Genomic DNA, 22,727 nt, shown 5'->3' with positions numbered 1-22,727 from the left:
AAAAATAAGTTCCAAAAGAACACATTTCTTTGGCACAGTGAGGTAATATTCAAATAATGTAAATGTATAATTATGCTCAGGGGCGGATTTACAATTTTGCCTCCCTTAGGCTCCCTTTTTGCCGCCCCTACATTTTTCATCTCGCCCTCTCCTCAATACGCATAATATCGCCCTCTCCTCTACTGTAACTTACAGATCTGTAATATTGGGAGAACATTTGAATTAAGATTCTGTTTTGCAAGCAGACAATAAAGTATATAAAAGGGTTATTTCCACTCCCTCTCTAGGTTTTATTGCAGTCACCCAAAATGTCTAGATCAGTCTGAAAGCATACGCATACTGTAGAATAATAATGTTACACACTAATTCCACAAATCTTCACCTCCCCCAATGTGTCCCTACAGGAAGGAGGCTCTTTTAGATGTGATAACCTGTCCATAAAGACTTTGCATTCTGGAATTAATGTTGGTTCAAACCAAAAGTTTAGGAAATGGGTGGCCCGCCTGTCCGCAACGGTGCAGAGATTAGGGAGCAATGTTTAAGACTTTCACTTTGGCATTTATTTTAGTTAGGAAAGGCAGTTTTACATAAACCAAGAAAACTTTATGGAAAGATGGAAAGTACAGAAAGTAGAAACTGCAAACAAAACCAATCACATAATAATCTATATATATAAAATTGAATTTTGTGAGATTGTTACTAGATGTGGTGAATCTGATTGGTCTGTGGGTCTGTCACTCAGCCTCTGGCCAATCAGATTGGTCCGTATCCCTGCCCCGCACGCCTCTCATTGGCCTGCGTGGCTCTATGACGTCACCCAACTGCCACTCTCTTCTCCTCCTCACCCGCAGCTCACCTTCCCCCTCGGCCTCACCCAACTGCCACACACACATGCACAACCACCCGGCCACTGTCCTCTTCACCCAGCGGCCCGAACCGCCGGCTCCCCCCCATCACCCCCCCACCCATCACCCCCCAAGCTCACCTCCCCGCCGGCTCCCCCCATCACCCCCCCCTCACCTGCAGATCACCTCCCCGCCGGCTCCCCCCCCCATAACCCCACCACACCCGCAGCTCACATCCCTGCTGCCTCCCGCAGCTCACCTCCTCGCCGGCTCCCCCCCATCACCTCCCCACCCGCAGCTCACCTCCCCTGGCTGTGCAACGCTCTGCAGGACGCGATGCACATGGCTGTTCCCCGTGGCTTTGCTGTAGTGCAAAGTGTCGTGCCCCAGGGAATCCACCAGGCTCACCCAAGCCCAGGCCAGCAGCAGCATGCGGGTAGTGTCTGTGCTGTCTCCCTCACAGCACAGCATCAGGGGGTCCTGCAGGTATGGGAGGCGGGGTACAGGGAGACCCATACAGCACACCGTCAGGGGGTCATGCAGGATGGGGACCGAGGTAAGCGCAACAACAACACCCCCCCCCCCACACACCCGCAGTGACCCACCACACGCTGCGGGACATGCCAGCGGGGGTGGAGGGGAACAGGGCAGTTGCGGTCACGTGGGACATGCCCTTCCCTCTGGTCCCCTTCCCCATGGTGCTCCCTTGCTTGCCTGCATGGGGAGGGAGATGGGCGCGGGGGGTGGGGTGGTGGTGCGCAGTCACGGCTGGCGGGGGGTGGGGAGCCGCCTGTTCGGATCGCCAGATGTTCCACTCTCCCTACACCCCTCCTCCTGTCCACTGTGTGTGTGTGTGTGTTTATGGGAGAGTGTGAGTGTGTGTGTGTGAGTCTCACTGTGTGTGGGTGTGTCACTGTGTGTGTGTGTGTGACACTGTGTGTGTGTCACTGTGTGTGTGTGTGTGTGTGTGTGTGTGTGTGTGTGTGATACTGTGTGTATGTGTCACTGTGTGTGTGTGTGTGTGTGTGTGTGTGTGTGTGTGTGTGTGTGTGTGTGTGTGTGTGTGTGTCACTGTGTGTGTGTGTCACTGTGTGTGTGTGTGACACTGTGTGTGTGTGACACTGTGTGTGTGTGTGACACTGTGTGTGTGGGACACTGTAGGGTGGGGACCGGAGCAGCGCATGGGGGGGGGGAGGAGCGGAGAGAGAGGGGGGAGCGGAGAAACAGACAGGGGGAATGGAGAGGAGGGAGCGGGAAATTTTAAGCCCGGGCAACGCCGGGTGTGTGTGTGTGACAGTGTGTGTGTGACACTGTGTGTGTCTCACTGTGTATGTGACACTGTTTGCTGTGCAGGGGGGGGACCAGAGCTGTGCAGGGGGGGGGGCAGAGCTGCGCAGGGGGCGGACCAGAGCTGCACAGGGGGGGGGGGCAGAGCTGCGCGGGGGGTGGACCAGACCTGCGCAGAGGGGGGGGCAGGAGACCGGAGTTGCGCAGGGGGGGCGGGAGACCGGAGCTGCGCAGGGTGGGGGGGAGCGGAGAGAGAGGGGGAGCGGAGAAAGAGACAGGGGTAGCGGAAAAAGAGACGGGGGGAGTGGAGAGAGGAGGGAGCAGTAAATTTTAATCCCGGGCAACGCCGGGTCTCTCAGCTAGTACTAACTATAATAATACATTGACATTATACCATTTTATTTCAGGATTTGAACCATGCACACACTATGAACATAGTTAAATAACGTCATGCCATCCATCAATCCTTCACATCATATCTAGTCATTTCTGTTAAAACATTTCCACAATGCATTTTTGATGGTCAGTTCTGATGGATATATGTTACACTGTTTCCTTCTTATGAAGGAAACAATACCGGCGGAGGAAGCCAAGAACATTGACGAAGCTGAAATAGAGGGAGGTGAGGTAGGTATCCACATCTGTCTTCCAATATTTTGTGTTTTCAAAACAATATACAGTAGGTTCGAACTAATAGAGTATCATGCTGGACGCATAATATTACACAAAATTTTTAAATTAAGAAAAGATTTTTAGAGGCTCTTTTTTTCTGGTTTTATATATTTTGTGATACAAACAATGCATTATTAGATGATTGAATTGCCAAACATGACTGTTTTACAAAATTTGGTACCACATAGATACATATGTTGCGACGACAACGAGATTGATTTGAATTATATTCTCATATCATATACGTGGATAAATATATTTACATTCACTAGATTATTGACCAAAGTGATTAATCATTATACTCCTGCTGATCCCTACTGACACCATGTCTCTACAATAAGATCAAGTTATCCACTGAATGTGTCTGCCTTTTGAATACTGTTTACCGTTAGCAATAGCATTTTATGTTTTTTTTCTTACACTGATAGTGTCCAGCTTAGTTTACAAGATTCTACATTCTTTTTATTTACTTTCTGATAGTAATAACTTTTAAGAAAGTATTCCTGGCTCTCATATATTTTCTTATATCAAAAGTGTATATATAGTACCTTAGTTCAATAATCGACAAATACAATCTAAAGTACCATTTCTTCCAAAAGTAGAAAAGGGAACCATGAAGGGGACCTTCCTTATGAAGGTACTCACACTCTAGCCATTGTCATCATACATTTTTGGAGCTTTTTAGTTTATATATATAGTAGATATATTTATTTATACTTACAGGTGATAAACATTTTAGCGCCAGGATCATGTGATCTCTGCTATTGAACTCAAATTACCCTCACTTGGTCCCTCCCTCCACTACCCAGAATGTAATTCAGTTTCTAGCAGAGTTCCACAGCAACAATCATCCCCTGAAATGATTGAACATGGCATTCCATTCCAAGAATGGCACAAGGGCAACATATGTGCTCTTCTGCTATTTTCAGGATGGCACAGGGCAGTGGTTTTCAAACATCTCCTCGGGGACCTGAGACAGATCAGGTTTCGGAGGCACCCGACATTCTATGCATATGAAAAGGACCACCTTATTCTACATATTTACATTAAGCTCTTTTTCAATGGGTCTGATGTCCTATTCCTCTGCCCTTATAGATCTTCCATGGTAATATATATATTTGTTTTTTTTATAATACTGGATTACTATAGTTACTTACATTTTGAACGCATAGTTAAGTAAGAAATATTACCTAGAGTTGTCTTTATTGATCTACTGTTAAAATGATACATAAATGTTGCTGAACATTAGGCTACACAGTTACATAGGTGCCTTTTGCGATGGTAGGGGCAGCCTGGCAAGCATATAAAAGGTTGCCACTACCCCTCAAGATGGCTGCCTATGTTTCAAGCTCAAATGGCTATCTTATTGTAGACAAAATGGCTGGCCAAGTGTATAAATGTAGCAATCTTACTGTACTCGGTGCCGCGCTTACACAAGGATGCCGGACCACACTGCAGCAGTGCATGATCACGTACCCACTACAGCCATGCACGATCACATCCCCAATAACAGAAAGCGGACCTGGAGGATTAACTCTGCAGGGGTCAATGCTTCTGAATGGGAACCCTGCATGGTTAACCCACCATGCCAGCTATCAATCTGGAAGATCTGCACAGAGTAGTCCCAGAGAGAAGCAGTCTCTCTCTGTGTGTCCCTGAGCAGCTCAGAAGCAGTCTCCATATCTGTCCTGCCCATGGTGATGTAGATGACTGAATATGGATATCTACGTTATGAGCAGAGATATTATAGGACAATATTCGGTCATGTACTTCATCAAAGGGGTTGGACAGGGCATTTAAATAATTTAAATATTAGAAATGTGTTATTTCAAATGCATTTGGTTTTCTGAAATCCAGCACAAAGCTTATGCTTTGTTTAATAGCAATTCGACCTGGGTATCTTGTTCCCATTAATTGATTCAGTGCTATGTTCTGTTGTGTCTGTTTTAGGTAGAACCTGTGAGTAAAGAAGAAAGTATTGTTGTAGCTGAACAGGATGTGGTTGAGGAAGAAAAAGAGCCAGAGCTGGAAGCTGCAGAAGAGACTAATGCAACTCAGGTACAATGTTTCTGTCAAACTTTAAGACCCGTGGCGCTATCTACCAATATGTATTATTTTACGCATACAGTATCACCGGTGCATTGCTCATGGCAATTGTTTATTATGAGCTTTGGAATAAAAGGCACAGTGCTTAGTATTAGTACTTTTAATTAATTTAATTTTTATGGATTTTGTATTTGCATCATGTGACCATGTACTGTAGATGTATATAAGAAAGAGGGTTAGTTATCATGATATGTTCCTGCCCTGGAGAAAGGGACATATGATGCCACAACATGTGTTAGGATGTCCTTGTTTTGTTTGGGAGCCCTAATTATTACTAAGTATGTACAGAAAGTGTTTTTTGTTTTAAAAAATATTTCATTTGAATAATTATACTTTGAATATATATTTATACAGCCTTGATCATCTGTATACTATTGTGTGTACCAAGCTCAATACTGCCCCAAATTTAATGCTACGATATAATAATTTTAGCAATTGCCTTACTTTTGATGTTCCCAAACAGAAAAAAAGACCCTGAAAATAATGTACATTATTTCTAGTTTCTGTTTTCATGCTCACTGCATTGGGCCTGAAGATGGGTGTGATAGGTTTAGGTCTTGGGAGGGGTAAGGGGGGGATGTATGGGCCTGGCGAATGGGAGGTGAGGTATAGGCCTGCAAGTGGGAGAAGGTATGGAACTTGGTAGAGTGGGATGAGGTATGGGCCTGGGTAGAGGGGGGATGAGGTATGGACCTGGGTAGGGAGGAGAAGGTATGAGCCTGGGGAGGGAGTAGAAGGTATGGATCTAGGTAGGGAGGAGAGGGTATGGGCATGGGGAGGGAGGAAACGATATGAGCCTGGGGAGGGAGTAGAAGGTATGGATCTGGGTAGGGAGGAGAGGGTATGGGCCTGGGGAGGGAGGAGAATGTATGGAACTTGGGAGGGAGTATAAGGTATGGATCTGGGTAGGGAGGAGAGGGTATGGGCCTGGGGAGGGAGGAGAAGGTATGGAACTTGGGAAGGGGAAATGTATGGACCTGAATAAAGAGGAGAAGTTATGGGCCTGGGGAGGGAGGAGAAGGTATGCGCCTGGGTAGTGAGGAGAAGGTATGAACCTAGGGAGGGGGGTGAAGGTATGAGCCTGGGGAGGGAGAAAAGGGTATGGACCTGGGTAGAGAGGAGAGGGTATGGGCCTTGTGAGGGAGGAGAAGGTATGGACATTGGGGAGGGGGAAATGTATGGACCTGAATAAAGAGGAGAAGTTATGGGCCTTGGGAGGGAGGAGAAGGTATGAGCCTGGGGAGAAAGGTATGGGTCTGGAGAGGAAGGAGAAGGTATTGTATGAGCCTGGGGAGGGAGGAGAAGGAATGGGCCTGGGGAGGGGGGGGAGGGTATGCTTATTATTTTGCTTAAATTACAACTAAGTGCTAGGTCTCACTACTAGGACCAGTACATATTGTGGTTTGATCACTCTCAGATCTTGTGCTTTTTATGATTACGTTTTCTTTTATTTTTCACTTAATTCTGTCTCTTAATAAATGTATAACTTTTTAACTCGGTTACGTTGGTACATCACGGATACATCATATTACGTTAATATATCCTCTATTTTGCAGCTCTTTGGTGGTCCTTTTTCATTCTTTTTAATTGCATTTGTATTAAAAGTTACTTTGTCCAGATCATTATACATCTAAAGGGTATTTTACCCACTTGGAGTACTTAGGAGTACACCTTCTGTAAAGGATTGCTTTTCTCTCTCTTCATATTCTAAAAGAGATTAAATAAAACACATGATTTATGACAGACACAAATATACTTCTAATCTTATAAAGGATAAAGACAGTGTGTCTTCCCACGCCAGAAGCTGTCTCATGGTAGAAGCAAAAAAAAAAAAGGGAAAAGATGGCATTGCACACCAAACGTGCAAGACGTGACTAGAGAGATAATAAAAATGTAATAGGCAATAATCGTGGAACAAGTAGGTGAAAAATCCTCCAACGCGTTTTGTGCCGATAGGTACTTTATCAAAGAATTTTCCTTTCCATTGAGTTATGTAGCAGCAACCTCAAACATTGCCCTATTACACACTGTGTCATGGTAGAAGACTGCTTATTAGATACTGTATGCATCTTTATTCCTGTAGAGGGTAAAGTGCTTTGTACAGGTATGTGAACTCAATGAGAAGTAGAGCTCAAGTCAAAACTAAGTATACTGTGACAGTGGTGCTAACCATCAGCTGGTTTAGCTGATACTGCTAGACCTGTTGTTCTGAATAACAGAGGTTGTGTGGGTTCAACTTGTGATCTTGTTAGGTCTGACATCATATTCCATTCCTAAATTGCTTTAGACTTGTCAACCCAATAACACTTTATGTGCTGTGACCTTCATGTAGCACCAAAATGAGTGCATATAGCTCCCTCGCACTAGCTTCCTTTAAAAGCAGACCACTTCCACTTCCTGGTTAATGTTCCTTGTGGAGCACACCTGAGATGCCTGTGAGATATGCTAATATATATTACATAGTTACATGTTACATAGTTACATAGTAGATGAGGTTGAAAAAAGACATAGGTCCATCAAGTTCAACCTATGCTAAATTTAGACAACAGATACTTTATCCTATATCTATACTTACTTATTGATCCAGAGGAAGGCAAACAAAAAACCCCATTAAGGGGAAAAATTAATTCCTTCCTGACTCCAAGAATTGGCAATCAGATTAATCCCTGGATCAACATCCTTCCCATGTATACTTATTTGGTATATCCCTTTATACCTTTCCCATCTAAAAAGATGTCCAACCTTTTTTTGAACAAATCTATTGTATCTGCCATCACAGTCTCCATGGGTAATGAATTGCACATTTTAACTGCCCTTACTGTAAAGAACCTTTCCTTTGTTGCTGGTGAAATTTCCTTTCCTCCAACCTTAAGGGATGGCCCGAGTACTTAGTACTGCCCGTGGGATGAATAGTTCTTTTGAAAGCTCCTTGTATTGTCCCCGAATATATTTGTATATAGTTATCATATCCCCTCTTAGACGCCTCTTTTCTAATGTAAATAAATCTAATTTTGCTAGCCTCTCCTCATAAGTTAGATTGTCCATCCCCTTTATTAATTTGGTGACTCTTCTCTGCACTCTCTCTAGTTCCATAATGTCTTTTCTTAGGATTGGTGCCCAAAATTGTACTCCATATTCAAGGTGTGGTCTTACTAGTGCTTTGTAAAGGGGCAGAATTATGTTTACTTCCCTTCCATCCATTGCCCGTTTGATGCAAGATAAGATCTTGTTTGCCTTTGCAGCTACTGCATGACATTGGGCACTATTGCTAAGCCTGCAGTCTACAAGCACTCCTAAATCCTTCTCCATCAAGGATTCCCCCAATATATCTCTATTTAATTTGTAAGTCACTTTTTTATTCTTGCATCCCAAATGCATAACCTGACATCTATCTGTATTAAACCTCATTTGCCATTTACCTGCCCATGTTTCCAGTCTCTCCAATTTCTTCTGAAGAGAAATTACATCCTGCTCTGATTCTATTACCTTACGCAATTTAATATCATCAGCAAAGATGGAGACTTTGCTCTCGATCCCAACCTCAAGGTCATTAATAAACAAGTTAAAAAGCAGGGGTCCCAGTACCGATCCCTGAGGTACTCCACTCACGACTTTAGCCCAACCTGAAAAAGTTCCATTTATGACAACCCTCTGTTGTCTGTCCTTTAACCAGTTTTCAATCCAGGTGCATATATTATTACTGAGTCCAATTGTTTTTATTTTGTACACCAACCTCTTGTGTGAAACTGTATCAAAAGCCTTTTCAAAATCTAAGTAGAACACATCAACTGCATTACCCTGGTCTAAATTCCTACTTACCTCCTCAAAGAAACAAATAAGGTTAGTTTGGCAAGATCTATCCTTCATAAATCCATGCTGACTATTACTAATAATTTTGTTTTCATTAGGTATTCCTGAATATTATCCTGTATTAAACTTTCAAGTAGTTTCCCTACTACAGGCATACCCCGCATTAACGTACGCAATGGGACCGGAGCATGTATGTAAAGCGAAAATGTACTTAAAGTGAAGCACTCCCTTTTCCCACTTATCGATGCATGTACTGTACTGCAATCGTTAAATACGTGCATAACTGATGTAAATAACGCATTTGTTACAGGCTCTATAGTCTCCCTGCTTGCGTACAGCTTCGGGTACAGGTAGGAAGCCGGTATTGCTGTTCAGGACGTGATCACAGGCGCATGCGTGAGCTGCCGTTTGCCTATTGGGCGATATGTACTTACTCGCGAGTGTACTTAAAGTGAGTGTACTTAAAGCGGGGTATGCCTGTATTGAAGTCAGGCTTACAGGTCTGTAATTTCTCGGTTGTGATCTAGCTCCCTTTTTAAATATTTGCTATGTGAGTGAGCAGTGAGCAGCTCTAAAGTAGGATATGATAGTGACCACTACCCATCAGCTGGTTTAGCTCGCACCAAGTGCTTTTTTTTTCAAAAAAAGAACTGTGGCCTAGAAAAGCAGTGGTTGTGGGTTCTAGTCCTGTTGAGTCTGACACCATTCCAGACATTAGGTTGGTACCTTGGCTTATCAACTCTATATAGTTGGTATGGAAATCCTTTTGTGAAGTGTGGGATGAGACATGTAAATATACTTTACATAACTATTAGCATATTTCCCAGCGAGGTACCAGGTACTATATATAAATATATATACCTCAACCCCGTTATAGCACGACCCTCTACAACGTGGATCTGCTTATAACGCGGTTTGAACGTGACTCCCGATTTAGAAGATCTCCTACCTTTTAATGCCCTTTTGCCTGCTCTGGCTCCTGGCACCTCCCCCCCCTCCTCCTCGGCTCCTGCATCAAATGACCCCACGGGGTCATGGGACATCACATGTGGGAGGGGTGGGAATGAGGTTTCCCGGCTTCTGGCACAATGTAATGGCCCCCAAACGTTTTACACTACAGCCCCACCAAAAGCTATTGTACATCTGTGTGACCAGGGACCCCCCCATAAAATGCCATTTAAAACTATTTATAGGTAACAAAACAGAGAATCCACCTTTTCTTTGCTGTTCTCTCTCGTCCCTCTCCGTAACCCCCTTCCCCTTTCTTTCTGTCACTTTATGTATCCAGTGCCCATGTCCTTCCCATCACTCGGAGTCTCTTTTGTTTTCTGGGATCCCTAAGGGTGAACAAGCCCCCCATGCTGGAAAATACCACTTTCAAGCTTCTTTACTATAGTGCTCTCTGCCTGCCTGCCCCCCCCCCCCCCTTCTCCTAAAGAAGGGGCTTTTATCAGGGAGAAATTAGAAAAGAATACATTTCTCATGTTGAGTGCGAGAGAATGGTCGCTGGTAATAAAGAGCGTGTTCCTTCCTGCTCCTCCTGCCTTTCACACAGATATCCACCAGATAACGCTCTTTTCCTGCGTGCCATATGTCGAGTCTCCAAGTCGGTTTTCGTTCTGATAACGGGTATGCTAGTCATTCGCTAGAAAGGGACTGCAGTAAACACACAGATTTCACAACCCTCATTCCCTTGAGCGCAACTATTCCTGCCTGGAAATGATTCACGAGCTAACAATCACAATGTCTGTGCTGAGTTAACTAAAGACATCTCATTCTGAATAGCAGTTTTTGGCTTCTGTGGGAGGCACGTGCCTCTGTGACCACCAACAAACAGCGACTGAGTCATCCACGTTATAAGATGAGTTGCCGTAAACATTTCCTTCGCTTTTCTTTGAAATCTGCAGTTTCACCCTCACTTGGAAGAGGGGGGCCCAAGCACTGGGTTTTTTTTTGAGGCTGGAGTTTGCTTATAATTTTATTATTACCATGTCAAGTATGCACTGATTCACCTGTTAAACTTTCTAATAAAGGATATTGGTCAGAGCCTGGGCTAACCAGCTATTTGTGACCCTTTAACACCACAGAATTATTACAATGAGAGATTAATGACACACACAAACACACACACACTCCCCCCTCCCTCCCCCCTCTCTCTCCGGAGGCTGAAGCAGGGAGAGGAGAGAGCTGCCGATACCGGGTAAGTCCTGCGTGGGGGTGCCGCTGCCACGCCAGGTCTGGGATAGCTGGGAGGGTTATCCCAGCTCTCCTCCTCCGACGGATGCGGAACCCCTGATCACGGCCATTTCTTTTACGATCCCCTTTATAATGCGGTCGCATTATGTGGACCCCAAGCACCGCGTTATAACAGGGTTCAGCTATATATATATATATATATATATATATATATATATATATATACAGTGTTCGACAATCCTATACATTTACACGCCCGGGGCGGGTGGATTTAACCTCCGGGCGAGTAAATATTGGCCCAAGCAGCACACGTGTTTGTTTTTTAAAATTTCCCTGCTTGCGCTGAAAAAAAAAAAACTCCCCCTACCTGACTGCTTTCTGGGTGCGCGGCCAGGCTCTATATGAGCCCGCCCCTAACGAGCGGCCTCCCTTGTGATTAGTTGAGGCTCCTGCTCGCCACTGATTGACTGCTGCTCTCCGCTATGCTGTCCGCTCTCCGGTGGCTCTTTCCCTTTTTCTCCCGCCTTGCTCTCTGCACACGCGCACACTCACCCGTCCGCTGATTGCCCGCCAGCGTTGTGTGCCATGTCTTGCGCTCCCAGCCAATCGCCGCCTCGCATTGCATCCCCACGCCATGCCCCACACTGTGATTGGTGGGTTCCCTCCCCCTGGTCCCACCCCTACTCGGATTTTCCACTGTCTCCCCTTTGAGCGATCATTGGTGTGCTCCCTGCTCTGCGCGGATTGGTCACTCTCTTTCCGTTCCGGCGCGCGTCCCCGCTGCCTCAGACGGTTCAGAGAGCGAGCAGGAGCACACGAGGCACTGGGACATGGAGCCGCCCCCGGGGACCAGGCCGGTACTGCCCCGCCGCTGGTCCGTGGACGGCAACCCCATCAGCCCCCCGAGCAGCGGCCCGGACACCAGGGAGCAGATAGACCTCTGGGAGGTAGGTCACGAGTTATGTCACAGGCCCAGGGCAGAGACGAATGTGGGAGCGGAGGAGTGATGCGGTGGTGAGAGACCCAGGAGAGGCAGAGCGTGTGTGTGTGTCAGACATTGTGTGTGTCAGACATTGTGTGTGTGTGTGTGTGTGTGTGTGTCAGACTGTGTGTGTGCGTAGGACACCAGAGGTACCCCCCAATCAGTCATCTACCTCACCACACAGTAACAGTCGGTCACCCACCCAGTCAGTCACCCCCCCCAGTCAGTCACCCCCTCAAGTCATTCACCCCCCCAGTCAGTCACCCCCCCCAGTCAGTCACCCCCCCAGTCAGTCACCCCCCCAGTCAGTCACCCCCCCAAGTCAGTCACCCCCCCCAGTCAGTAACCCACCTAGTCAGTCACCCCCCAGTCAGTCACCCCCCCCCCCATTCAGTCACCCACCCACCCAGTCAGTCACCCACCCACCCAGTCAGTCAGTCACCCACCCAGTCAGTCAGTCACCCACCCAGTCAGTCAGTCACCCACCCAGTCAGTCACCCACCCAGTCAGTCACCCCCCCCCCCAGTCAGTCACCCCCCCAGTCAGTCACCCCCCCAGTCAGTCACCCCCCAAGTCAGTCACTCCCCCAGTCAGTCACTCCCCCTCAGTCAGTCAGTCACCCAGTTAGTCACCCACCCACCCAGTCAGTCACCCACCCACCCAGTCAGTCACCCACCCAGTCAGTCAGTCACCCACCCAGTCAGTCAGTCACCCACCCACCCAGTCAGTCAGTCACCCACCCAGTCAGTCAGTCACCCACCCAGTCAGTCAGTCACCCACCCAGTCAGTCAGTCACCCACCCAGTCAGTCACCCACCCAGTCAGTAACCCCCCCCCCCAGTCAGTCACCCCCCCCAGTCAGTCACCCCCCCAGTCAGTCACCCCCCCAGTCAGTCACCCCCCAAGTCAGTCACTCCCCCAGTCAGTCACTCCCCCTCAGTCAGTCAGTCACCCAGTTAGTCACCCACCCACCCAGTCAGTCACCCACCCACCCAGTCAGTCACCCACCCAGTCAGTCAGTCACCCACCCAGTCAGTCAGTCACCCACCCACCCAGTCAGTCAGTCAGTCACCCACCCAGTCAGTCAGTCACCCACCCAGTCAGTCAGTCACCCACCCAGTCAGTCAGTCACCCAGTCAGTCACCCCCCCCCAGTCAGTCACCCCCCCAGTCAGTCAGTACCAGAGGTACCCCCCAATCAGTCATCTACCTCACCACACAGTAACAGTCGGTCACCCACCCAGTCAGTCACCCCCCCCCCAGTCAGTCACCCCCTCAAGTCATTCACCCCCCCAGTCAGTCACCCCCCCCAGTCAGTCACCCCCCCAGTCAGTCACCCCCCCAGTCAGTCACCCCCCCAAGTCAGTCACCCCCCCCAGTCAGTCACCCCCCCAGTCAGTCACCCCCCAGTCAGTCACCCCCCCCATTCAGTCACCCACCCACCCAGTCAGTCACCCACCCACCCAGTCAGTCAGTCACCCACCCAGTCAGTCACCCACCCAGTCAGTCACCCACCCAGTCAGTCACCCACCCAGTCAGTCACCCCCCCCCCCCCCAGTCAGTCACCCCCCCCAGTCAGTCACCCCCCCAGTCAGTCACCCCCCCAGTCAGTCACCCCCCAAGTCAGTCACTCCCCCAGTCAGTCACTCCCCCTCAGTCAGTCAGTCACCCAGTCAGTCACCCACCCACCCAGTCAGTCACCCACCCACCCAGTCAGTCACCCACCCAGTCAGTCAGTCACCCACCCAGTCAGTCACCCACCCACCCAGTCAGTCAGTCACCCACCCAGTCAGTCAGTCAGTCACCCACCCAGTCAGTCAGTCACCCACCCAGTCAGTCAGTCACCCATCCAGTCAGTCAGTCACCCACCCAGTCAGTCAGTCACCCAGTTAGTCAGTCACCCAGTCAGTCAGTCACCCAGTCAGTCAGTCACCCACCCAGTCAGTCAGTTAGTCACCCACCCAGTCAGTCAGTCACCCACCCAGTCAGTCACCCACCCAGTCAGTCACCCAGTCACCCACCCAGTCAGTCAGTCACCCAGCCAGTCAGTCAGTCACCCACCCAGCCAGTCAGTCAGTCACCCAGTCAGTCACCCACCCACCCAGTCAGTCAGTAACCCAGTCAGTCACCCACCCAGTCAGTCAGTAACCCAGTCAGTCACCCACCCAGTCAGTCAGTCAGTCAGTTACCCACCCAGTCAGTCAGTCACCCACCCACCCAGTCAGTCAGTCAGTCACCCACCCAGTCAGTCAGTCACCCACCCAGTCAGTCACCCACCCAGTCAGTCAGTCACCCAGTCAGTCACCCACCCAGTCAGTCAGTCAGTCAGAAACCCACCCAGTCAGTCACCCACCCAGTCAGTCACCCAGTCAGTCAGTAACCCAGTCAGTCACCCACCCAGTCAGTCAGTAACCCAGTCAGTCACCCACCCAGTCAGTCAGTCAGTCAGTTACCCACCCAGTCAGTCAGTCACCCACCCACCCAGTCAGTCAGTCAGTCACCCACCCAGTCAGTCAGTCACCCACCCAGTCAGTCACCCACCCAGTCAGTCAGTCACCCAGTCAGTCACCCACCCAGTCAGTCAGTCAGTCAGAAACCCACCCAGTCAGTCACCCACCCAGTCAGTCACCCAGTCAGTCAGTCACCCAGTCAGTCAGTCACCAACCCAGCCAGTCAGTCAGTCACCCAGTCAGTCAGTCAGTCACCCACCCACCCAGTCAGTCAGTAACCCAGTCAGTCAGTCACCCACCCAGTCAGTCAGTAACCCAGTCAGTCACCCACCCAGTCAGTCAGTCACCCACCCAGTCAGTCAGTCAGTTACCCACCCAGTCAGTCAGTCAGTCACCCACACACCCAGTCAGTCAGTCACCCACCCAGTCACCCAGTCACCCACCCACCCAGTCAGTCAGTCAGTCAGTCACGGACCCAAGTGTCAGTCAGTCAGTCATCCACCACCACACCCACATACTCTCGCTCTCCCTGTCACCCTCTATCTCGCTCTCCCTGTCACCCTCTCTCTCGCTCTTCCTGTCACCCTCTCTCTCTCTCCCCCTGTCACCCTCTCTCTCTCTCGCTCTCCCTGTCACCCTCTCTCTCTCTCGCTCTCCGTCACCCTCTCTCTCTCTCGCTCTCCCTGTCACCCTCTCTCTCTCTCACTCTCCCTGTCACCCTCTCTCTCTTCCTGTCACCCTCGCTCTCCCTGTCACCCTCTCTCTCACTCTCCCTGTCACCCTCTCTCTCGCTCTCCCTTTCACCCTCTCTCTCTCACTCTCCCTGTCACCCTCGCTCTCTCGCTGTGTCTTTCTGTCACCCTCTCTCGCTGTGTCTCTCTGTCACCCTCTCTCGCTGTGTCTCTCTGTCACCGTCTCTCGTTGTGTCTCTCTGTCACCCTCTCTCGCTGTATCTCTCACCCACACTCTGGATCTGGATCTCTTATTTACCCTATATATCTTAACTGCCCTATACCTACACCGAAATAACCTATACTGCTTTCTTCCAGATCTGACTCAAGCTTCACACGGAAGACATCGGAACTCCCCCTAACCCAGAAGACAGGTAGGGAACACCTCCCCTCCAATGTATAACATTGCGGGAATGAGGGTACCTGGACATTGAGGGACTGCGGATCAGGTAAGATCCCAGGCGGGATTGCTGCTTTAGATATTATGAAACGGGGACGTCCTGGTTAAGGGGTTCAGGAAACATGTCATTCACATCTGGCTTTTATTTCTAGATCCGACATTTACACACACACACACACACACACACACACACACACACGTAACAAGGACTAATTGTAGTATAATGTAATACAATAAATACATTTATGTCAAAAACGAATGTTGTTCTGCCTAGGAATTTATTAAATGTATTTTATTTATATATTTTATTTTAAAGCGGGGTTGGGGGCGGGACTAGGGTTGGGGGTGGGACTAGGGGCGGGATGGGGGCGGGACTAGGTGGCGAGTAGATTTTTTGGTTGGGCGAGTAGATTTTTGGGTGATTTGTCGAACACTGTATATATATATATATATCAAAAACACCAAGAACAAAGAAGCCCCCAAAATAAGCACTCAGACATATCACATGAATAATACAAAAAAGATGTGATTAAAGTAGTAAGCAAATAATTTTAATCAAACACATCTAACACATAAACCTAAAATAACACAAATGGAAACAGACTAGAAAAACCTCCTGAAAAAAATCAATGCAAAAAAGGACAAATAATAAGAACTATTTGCAAAAAAGAGTACTGTAAGAAATGGAACCTAAATAGACAGATCACACTGGGGTCAATGTTCATGAGCCTCAAAAGCAAATATAATGCTGCTAACATTAGAACCAATCTCACATGAATGTAAACCCCTCACATAGAACAAATTGCAATTTAAAGCATGAGAACAAGTGTTTGCATGGTGGATACAAAAAGACACATGTCTAAACTAAGTATCCTGTAAAGATCTATTGGTTGCAAACATGCCCAATGCAGATAGTACAAAAAAAGGCCATAGTGTAGCTAAATGCTCAAGTCCCGAGATGTTACACCCCTGTATGGGGAACAACAAGATGTAAAGTCCAGCAAGAAAAATCACAATGAAGCCTGTATGGCCAAATAAGAGCAAGAGTACTCAGCCAGATGATGCACGAGAAGTCCCTGATGTAGATAGAATTGGTTCCAGGAGAGGTACTGTAGCCACTCTAGTGGTACAGACGGTCACCCCTTGTTGCTTAATTATGGATAGTCTTTATCTCTAAGGACTTCATGATATGCTGCACCTCATCGGGGCTACCTCTCCTGGAAGCAATTCTATCTACATCAGGGACTTTTCGTGCATCATCTGGCTGAGTACTCTTGCACTTATATGGCCATACAGGCTTCATTGTGATTTTTCTTGCTGGACTTTACATCTTGTTGTTTTTGACAATTATTCTGCTGCTATTAGTACTGCCTCTAATTTTCAGGGATTCTCTGTCTATAGACATTAGTTATTTTCAAGAGAGTTTTGATTGCGGTATTTATTTGTGTTTTGTACATATATACATATGTATACACACTCAACTGGCTACACTTCTTAAATTTGAAAGTTCTCTCTCCACTGCATGCCAAAGAAACTACCGTAGTAAGTCTTTGTGTCGTACATAAGTTTGATACACTAAGATAATTCACCATATCATTATATAATGATGTGCACCAGCTATAGTATTTTCTCAAATTCACAGGCAATAAACAATGAATAATTAATACTCTGACTTTTTGTTTAAAATACAAAAAAGAGGAAAGAGCAATATTTGACCAGATTGAGAACAAATGTTCAGAAACTAAATACACGTTACAATCTTTTTCCCCCAATGTATTTAGAATCTAAAAAAACATGTGGACTTTGATTTCCTGTATTTTTCTCAAAAGTAACTAGTTTTATTTTAGTTATTTGACCCTTAAATTACAAGTTATATCACGTCTTCTTTTAAAAACCCTTAGCTTATGGATGACATATAACAATGGATTGCTTCAGCTAAAACTATTTGTCATACGGTATGCTTTGAGATTTAACTCTTATCAGTGCTAGAGAGTAGACATGAGTGATTTTTTCTTTTTGCGAATTTAAATCCGCCACAAATCGGCGAGTTCCTTTGGTCTCCGATCTCTACGGATCAGTCTAAAAAAGGCAAGTCCGCTGTTTCACATTTTTTATTTTATTTTAGACAGCACTCCGAAATCCGTGTCCGGATTGTTAAAAATCCGCACATGGATTAATCCGATAATCTTTCTCTCCGTAGATTAATCCGTGTGAGGATTTTTAAAGATCCAGCAACAGATCTAATTTTTAAAAATTCGTCCGGATTGTATCCTGATTTTTTTAGTGTCAAATCCACAGATGGATTTTGGTGTGGGGGGTGGATTTGGTCTAAAAAATCCGGGACACAGATTTGGACTGGTTCACCCATCTCTGCTAGAGAGAAACTTTCTTTGCAATTCATTGTATACCTTTCCATCCCTTGTGTCCATGATTTATTACAATTTGGAAGGGCTGTGGATGAGACATTTCTTTTACAGGTGGGTGCATGCAAACATTATCCATGCCCATCCAACATTTTAGTTTTCAGTACATTTTTATGATATTAAAATAGACTTAACATTCTGTGTACTTAAAGAATATCTTATGGTTGCACTGAAAATGCACATTGTGTTTCCTCAAAATCTAAAAAAAATGTAATCATCACAATTGTAGGAAATTACCTGCATTCCATCAGTCGTAATAGAGCCAGCCTCTAACCATGAAGATGAAGAGGAAGATGAGGATGGTGTTTCCACGCAAGTCATAGATGTTGTAGCCACTGAACTCAAGGATCTTGTAGAAGATGTTCAAGTTGAAAGTGATGCAGTCCAGGTTTCCTCAGTGGAGCAAAGTCAGAGCACTACTAGCGAAGGCACTGAAGACCTTTCCACCTCCGGGAGCACCACATCCCAGGAAATACCTACGGGTTTCCTATTTAAGGTTAATTTTTTTCCATATTTGTTTTATGATTTATGTGTCCTTTTGTGACATTTCATTTTGACATTCATTTCCTGCTATAGGAATTATCATATTAATATTATAATAACATATTATAATCATTCTATTATATTACAATGTATCAAATTTTATTAAACAGTCCACTAATATTATAATAATCCTATCATTTTTAGATATCAACAGGTAGTAAAAATTCAGCTACAATTGTGATTATTTCCAGTGAAAATTATACATGGTATATGCTTAGCTACAGTACTACGGTAGTCCATGTTTCTAGTAATGAGAGTGGGAGAGTGCTTTTTAGTCATGAATACCTTATTGTGTCATTTGTGTTAATGTATGTACTGTATCAAACTCTATTTCTCTGAATTCTGTATAGTTGTGTCATGCAAGAGTGAAAAAAGGAAGTTAGTGTCAGAACGTTTCAAGCATCCCTGTCGCTAAGTATTGTACTGATTATAGTATCCATTGTACATATTTTCAGGTCGAGGTACTTCATGATTTTGAGGCGGCTAATGATGATGAGCTCAACTTAAAGAGAGGGGATATTGTGCTTGTCATCACCTCTGTAGCAGCTGCTGATCAGGTAATTCAGTAGGCTCCTGGTATAGGAAGTTACCGTAGGTCAGCAATTTTAAAAGGCCCAGAATGGGTTCTTTCTCACCAGTGCTGCAGCCATACACATCTAACTTGCGTATCGCTGTACACTACAGCACTCACAGTATAGCTACTACTTTAAGGTAAAGGTCCAAATGAACCAATGCATTAGATACCTTGTCTCTGTTTTTCTTTTTTTATTGTGTGATATCCAAGTTTTTATTTGACCCTATTTGTAATGAATATGGAGATGGAAGTTATGAATGAAACTTTCAAATAAAGAATGTCAACAAGGGAAGCATATTTCAGAGAAAGAGAATGGTAGAACAAGAGGTCCTGCTCTGAAGCTGGACGGTCGTAGCATAAGAGGACATGTGAGGACATACTTCTTCATGGAAGGGGTGGTAGATTTGTGGAATAGCCTCACAAGAGAGGTGGTAGGGGCATATACAGTAAAGGAACTAAAAAATGCTTGAAAAAGACAAAAGGCTTAAAAGTACACTTAAAAGTAAGCCAAGGATTAAATAGAGTATGCGGTTTTACAACATATAGGAAAATGTGCAGACAATATTGGCTAAGTGGTTCTTATCTGCTGTCAAATGTAATGTTTCTATGTTTGTGCCAAAATTGAGTCAGTTTACTTCAATAATCTGACAATTCTGATTTGCAATTTTTACAAGTTTTATGCAGAGCCACTGTACTGGAAAAATTATACCAGTTATATTTACAAATATAGTACATTAGTATAGTATATTGTTTTAGCAACAAAAAAGTTGATATACCTCTAACACGGACTATAGAAGAAGAGCGACTGAGTGTTTGCAGACTCAGAAATTAATTTAAATTATTGATACTTTTTTTACAAGTCATGTTTCCTTATTATAAGAAGACAATACAGTATATGGAAAATATAAATTGGCAAGTGACACGTACATCTTATCTTCACCACTTGACCATGCTATTTTCACAGTAAAAAAAGTGTAGTTTGTAATAGAACTACTGTATCTGCTTTGCGGGGCCCAAGGCGGCACACTGACAGGGGAGCCCCCCCAGTATAAAAGTTAAGGGGACTTACCTTGATGAGTGGTCCTCCTCCGGCAGCGTCATAGTGACATGACGACACGGCGGCATGTGACATCACGTTGCCAACATGTCATCATATGACATCGTGGCATCATTTAACATCAAAAAACAATTATATACTGCACACCATAAATCATATACATAACAGTATTAACGGTGCTGCTGGTTCAAAAGGGATACCTGTTGCAATCATCCAGACTTGAACTATAAAAGGAAGGATCCAGCGCTCCACGGATTTTTCAAAAGTTCAAATTTATTGCGCCATACACAACAGCCGTTTAACATTTAACATCAGTCACCATGGCAACGCGACGCTACAGGAGGTGACCCGCTCCGGAAATGGTAAGACGCCTCACAAATGAACCAAGACACAGAGACACACATAGAGACACAGACACACCTCTCTCTGACAGTCCGGGGACTCCGCACTTCTTCCTCTCCCTCTCCTCCCTCCTCCTGTCTGCGCTGGGATCCAATTTCTGCCCGACCTGAGTGGGGAGGGGAAGATGGAGGTTCCTTGTTCTATCCTCTAGCTTCCCCTCCGATCGGGTAGAAGTTGTATCCCGTCGCCGATGAAAGGAGGGAGTGCGGGCACCTGAGGGTGCGGGGCCCGAGGCGGCTGCCTTACTCACCCTGCCCTAAAGCCGGCATATAATTTTGGACTGTACTTTAATCTCCCACAAGAGTTCAATAATGGCATTAAACAGGAACATCTCCTTTCCTGTAGTCTAAGTTACTTTAATATTTTGTTTTTCATATTGATGACAGCAGAGATGTAAGTTTTGCAGAATTAGTGTTAGAGGCCAGAGGTATTAACCATCTCTTCTGTGTCTTCTTTACAGGAGGCTGGCTGGTTCACTGGCATTAAAGAGTTGGACTGGCTGCAGAACAAAAATTCAGATACCTGCAAGGGACTGTTTCCAGAGAACTTCACTCGTAAACTAGAGTAGTTTTGACCGGAGGCACAAGAGTGCTGCATGAAGTTCAAAAAGTGGGTTTATTGACCTTCTGAGAAGACAGGAGCATTGTAAGCTACACTGTTAACTGTGAAAGACTGGTGCCAGTCCCCGATAACGTTTGGTGAAACATAGAACAAAATGAGCATGAATGCAAGTAAGCTATATTCTACAGAATAATACATGGGGGGGGAAAGTCCTTGTTTGTTCACTTGTATGCAGCCACTGGTTTGTTTGTGCTTTGTTAGCGCTACGGTTTGGGGATCCTCTCCCACAAGATCTTAAATAAAGCATCAGCCCCACTTGCCCAATACAAAAAAAATAAATAAATGCTTTACATATCACCCTTAATTTTTCCTTTAAATCATGATGGCATAATTTATTGGAAACATTTTCTGTAGGCACTGTAATAATAAAAGAAATTAACAAAGGTGAAAAAAGTGTGTGGGTCCACTAACCTCATATTTACAACATACCAGACACTTGTGCTTCTGTACATTGAAGCTGTACAGAATGTCTATTCTAATATAAAGGACATTTTGTCATTCAGAAAAGTTAGTGTGCATAGCAGAACCTAAAAACCACACGAAAATTACGACTTCTGGAAGTGGTTTCACATTAATGCCACTTTAGTATATTGTAAATTGTTAAGTGGGACTGAAGCGTTACCCTTTTCAGCATACAAACCTTAACTTCTGTGCACTATAAGTCTATATTGTGTTGAGATACTGCACTGCAGAAGATTTTACTAGTAACCTGTTTGTGATGAGGGCAGAATCTGAAAAAGAAAGTTATACAGTTTTATGTCTTGAAACTGAGGAACTGCTGCAAAACTTTTTTCAGTGTAATTTTCAGACATATCTAATGCAGTATATATCATGTATCTTGTCCTACATTGTAGTTTCTTGAGTCTGTAGTATCATTGATAAGTGCTTTCCGTTGACTATTTTTGGCATTATGGTATATAGTTTTGTGCTATAAAGCACAGCTAACTTCCTTTGCCAAAACATTCATCAATATGTGTTCGTAAATAATATGAAACTTTCATGACAGTACTGGCAAGCAGTGAAAACAGCAATCAGGCACACTTACAGGTATTTTCTGTTTACTCAGCTACACAATATAATTACCATTTATCCTTAAGAAGAGCGTATATTTTACCAGCACACACTTTCATCAAACCCTTTAAAATATACTGTATGATGTTTCCTGTACGGGGGGGGGGGGGACATGTATTGACTATGTTTTATCAATGTTGTGTCATCCCTAATAAACTTTTTGTTCATTTATGAATTCTGAAGCTTGATTTATTACATTAACTATTTTGTGCTTCTATGCTTGCAGCAAAGAAAAAGAGGAAGGAAGGAATGAAATAAAGGAGAGAGAGGGAGTGAGGGAGAGGGAGAGGGAGGGATAAGGAGAGAGGGAGAAGGAGAGAGGGAGAGAGGGAAGGAAGGAAGGAAGGAAGGAAGGGGAGAGGGGAAGGGAGAAGGGGAGTGAGAGAGAATTAACTGTGTGAGTGAATAGTACATAAAATAAAGAATGGGAAAAACGGGTAAAGATTATTATTATTGTTTATTTGTCAAGCGCCAACATATTCCGCAGAGTGGTACAATGGAGGCACAGTGTTGTGTATGTCAGATACACAGAATGACATACCAAATACGGACAACAAGC

General features: G+C 45.3%; 1 protein-coding gene across 8 annotated transcripts in view; it reads left to right on the top strand.

The window, feature by feature from the left end:
- Positions 1-22,267, top strand: part of LOC142487400 (amphiphysin-like) — a 266,254-nt gene extending 243,987 nt beyond the window's left edge. For all 8 annotated transcript variants that reach the window (XM_075586654.1, XM_075586650.1, XM_075586649.1 and 5 more), the window contains 5 exons: positions 2,700-2,763; positions 4,759-4,862; positions 18,130-18,396; positions 18,899-19,000; positions 20,937-22,267. In XM_075586654.1, coding sequence (XP_075442769.1) covers positions 2,700-2,763; positions 4,759-4,862; positions 18,130-18,396; positions 18,899-19,000; positions 20,937-21,044 — 645 coding nt within the window. In that variant the 3' untranslated portion in view covers positions 21,045-22,267. The remainder of the gene's footprint in view (positions 1-2,699; positions 2,764-4,758; positions 4,863-18,129; positions 18,397-18,898; positions 19,001-20,936) is intronic.
- Positions 22,268-22,727: the final 460 nt, after the last annotated feature.

This window comes from Ascaphus truei, chromosome 2, assembly GCF_040206685.1.
Source record: "Ascaphus truei isolate aAscTru1 chromosome 2, aAscTru1.hap1, whole genome shotgun sequence".
NCBI lineage: Eukaryota > Metazoa > Chordata > Amphibia > Anura > Ascaphidae > Ascaphus > Ascaphus truei.
The sequence above is the reverse complement of the archived record's forward strand: the minus strand, read 5'-3'. Positions and strand labels throughout refer to the sequence as shown.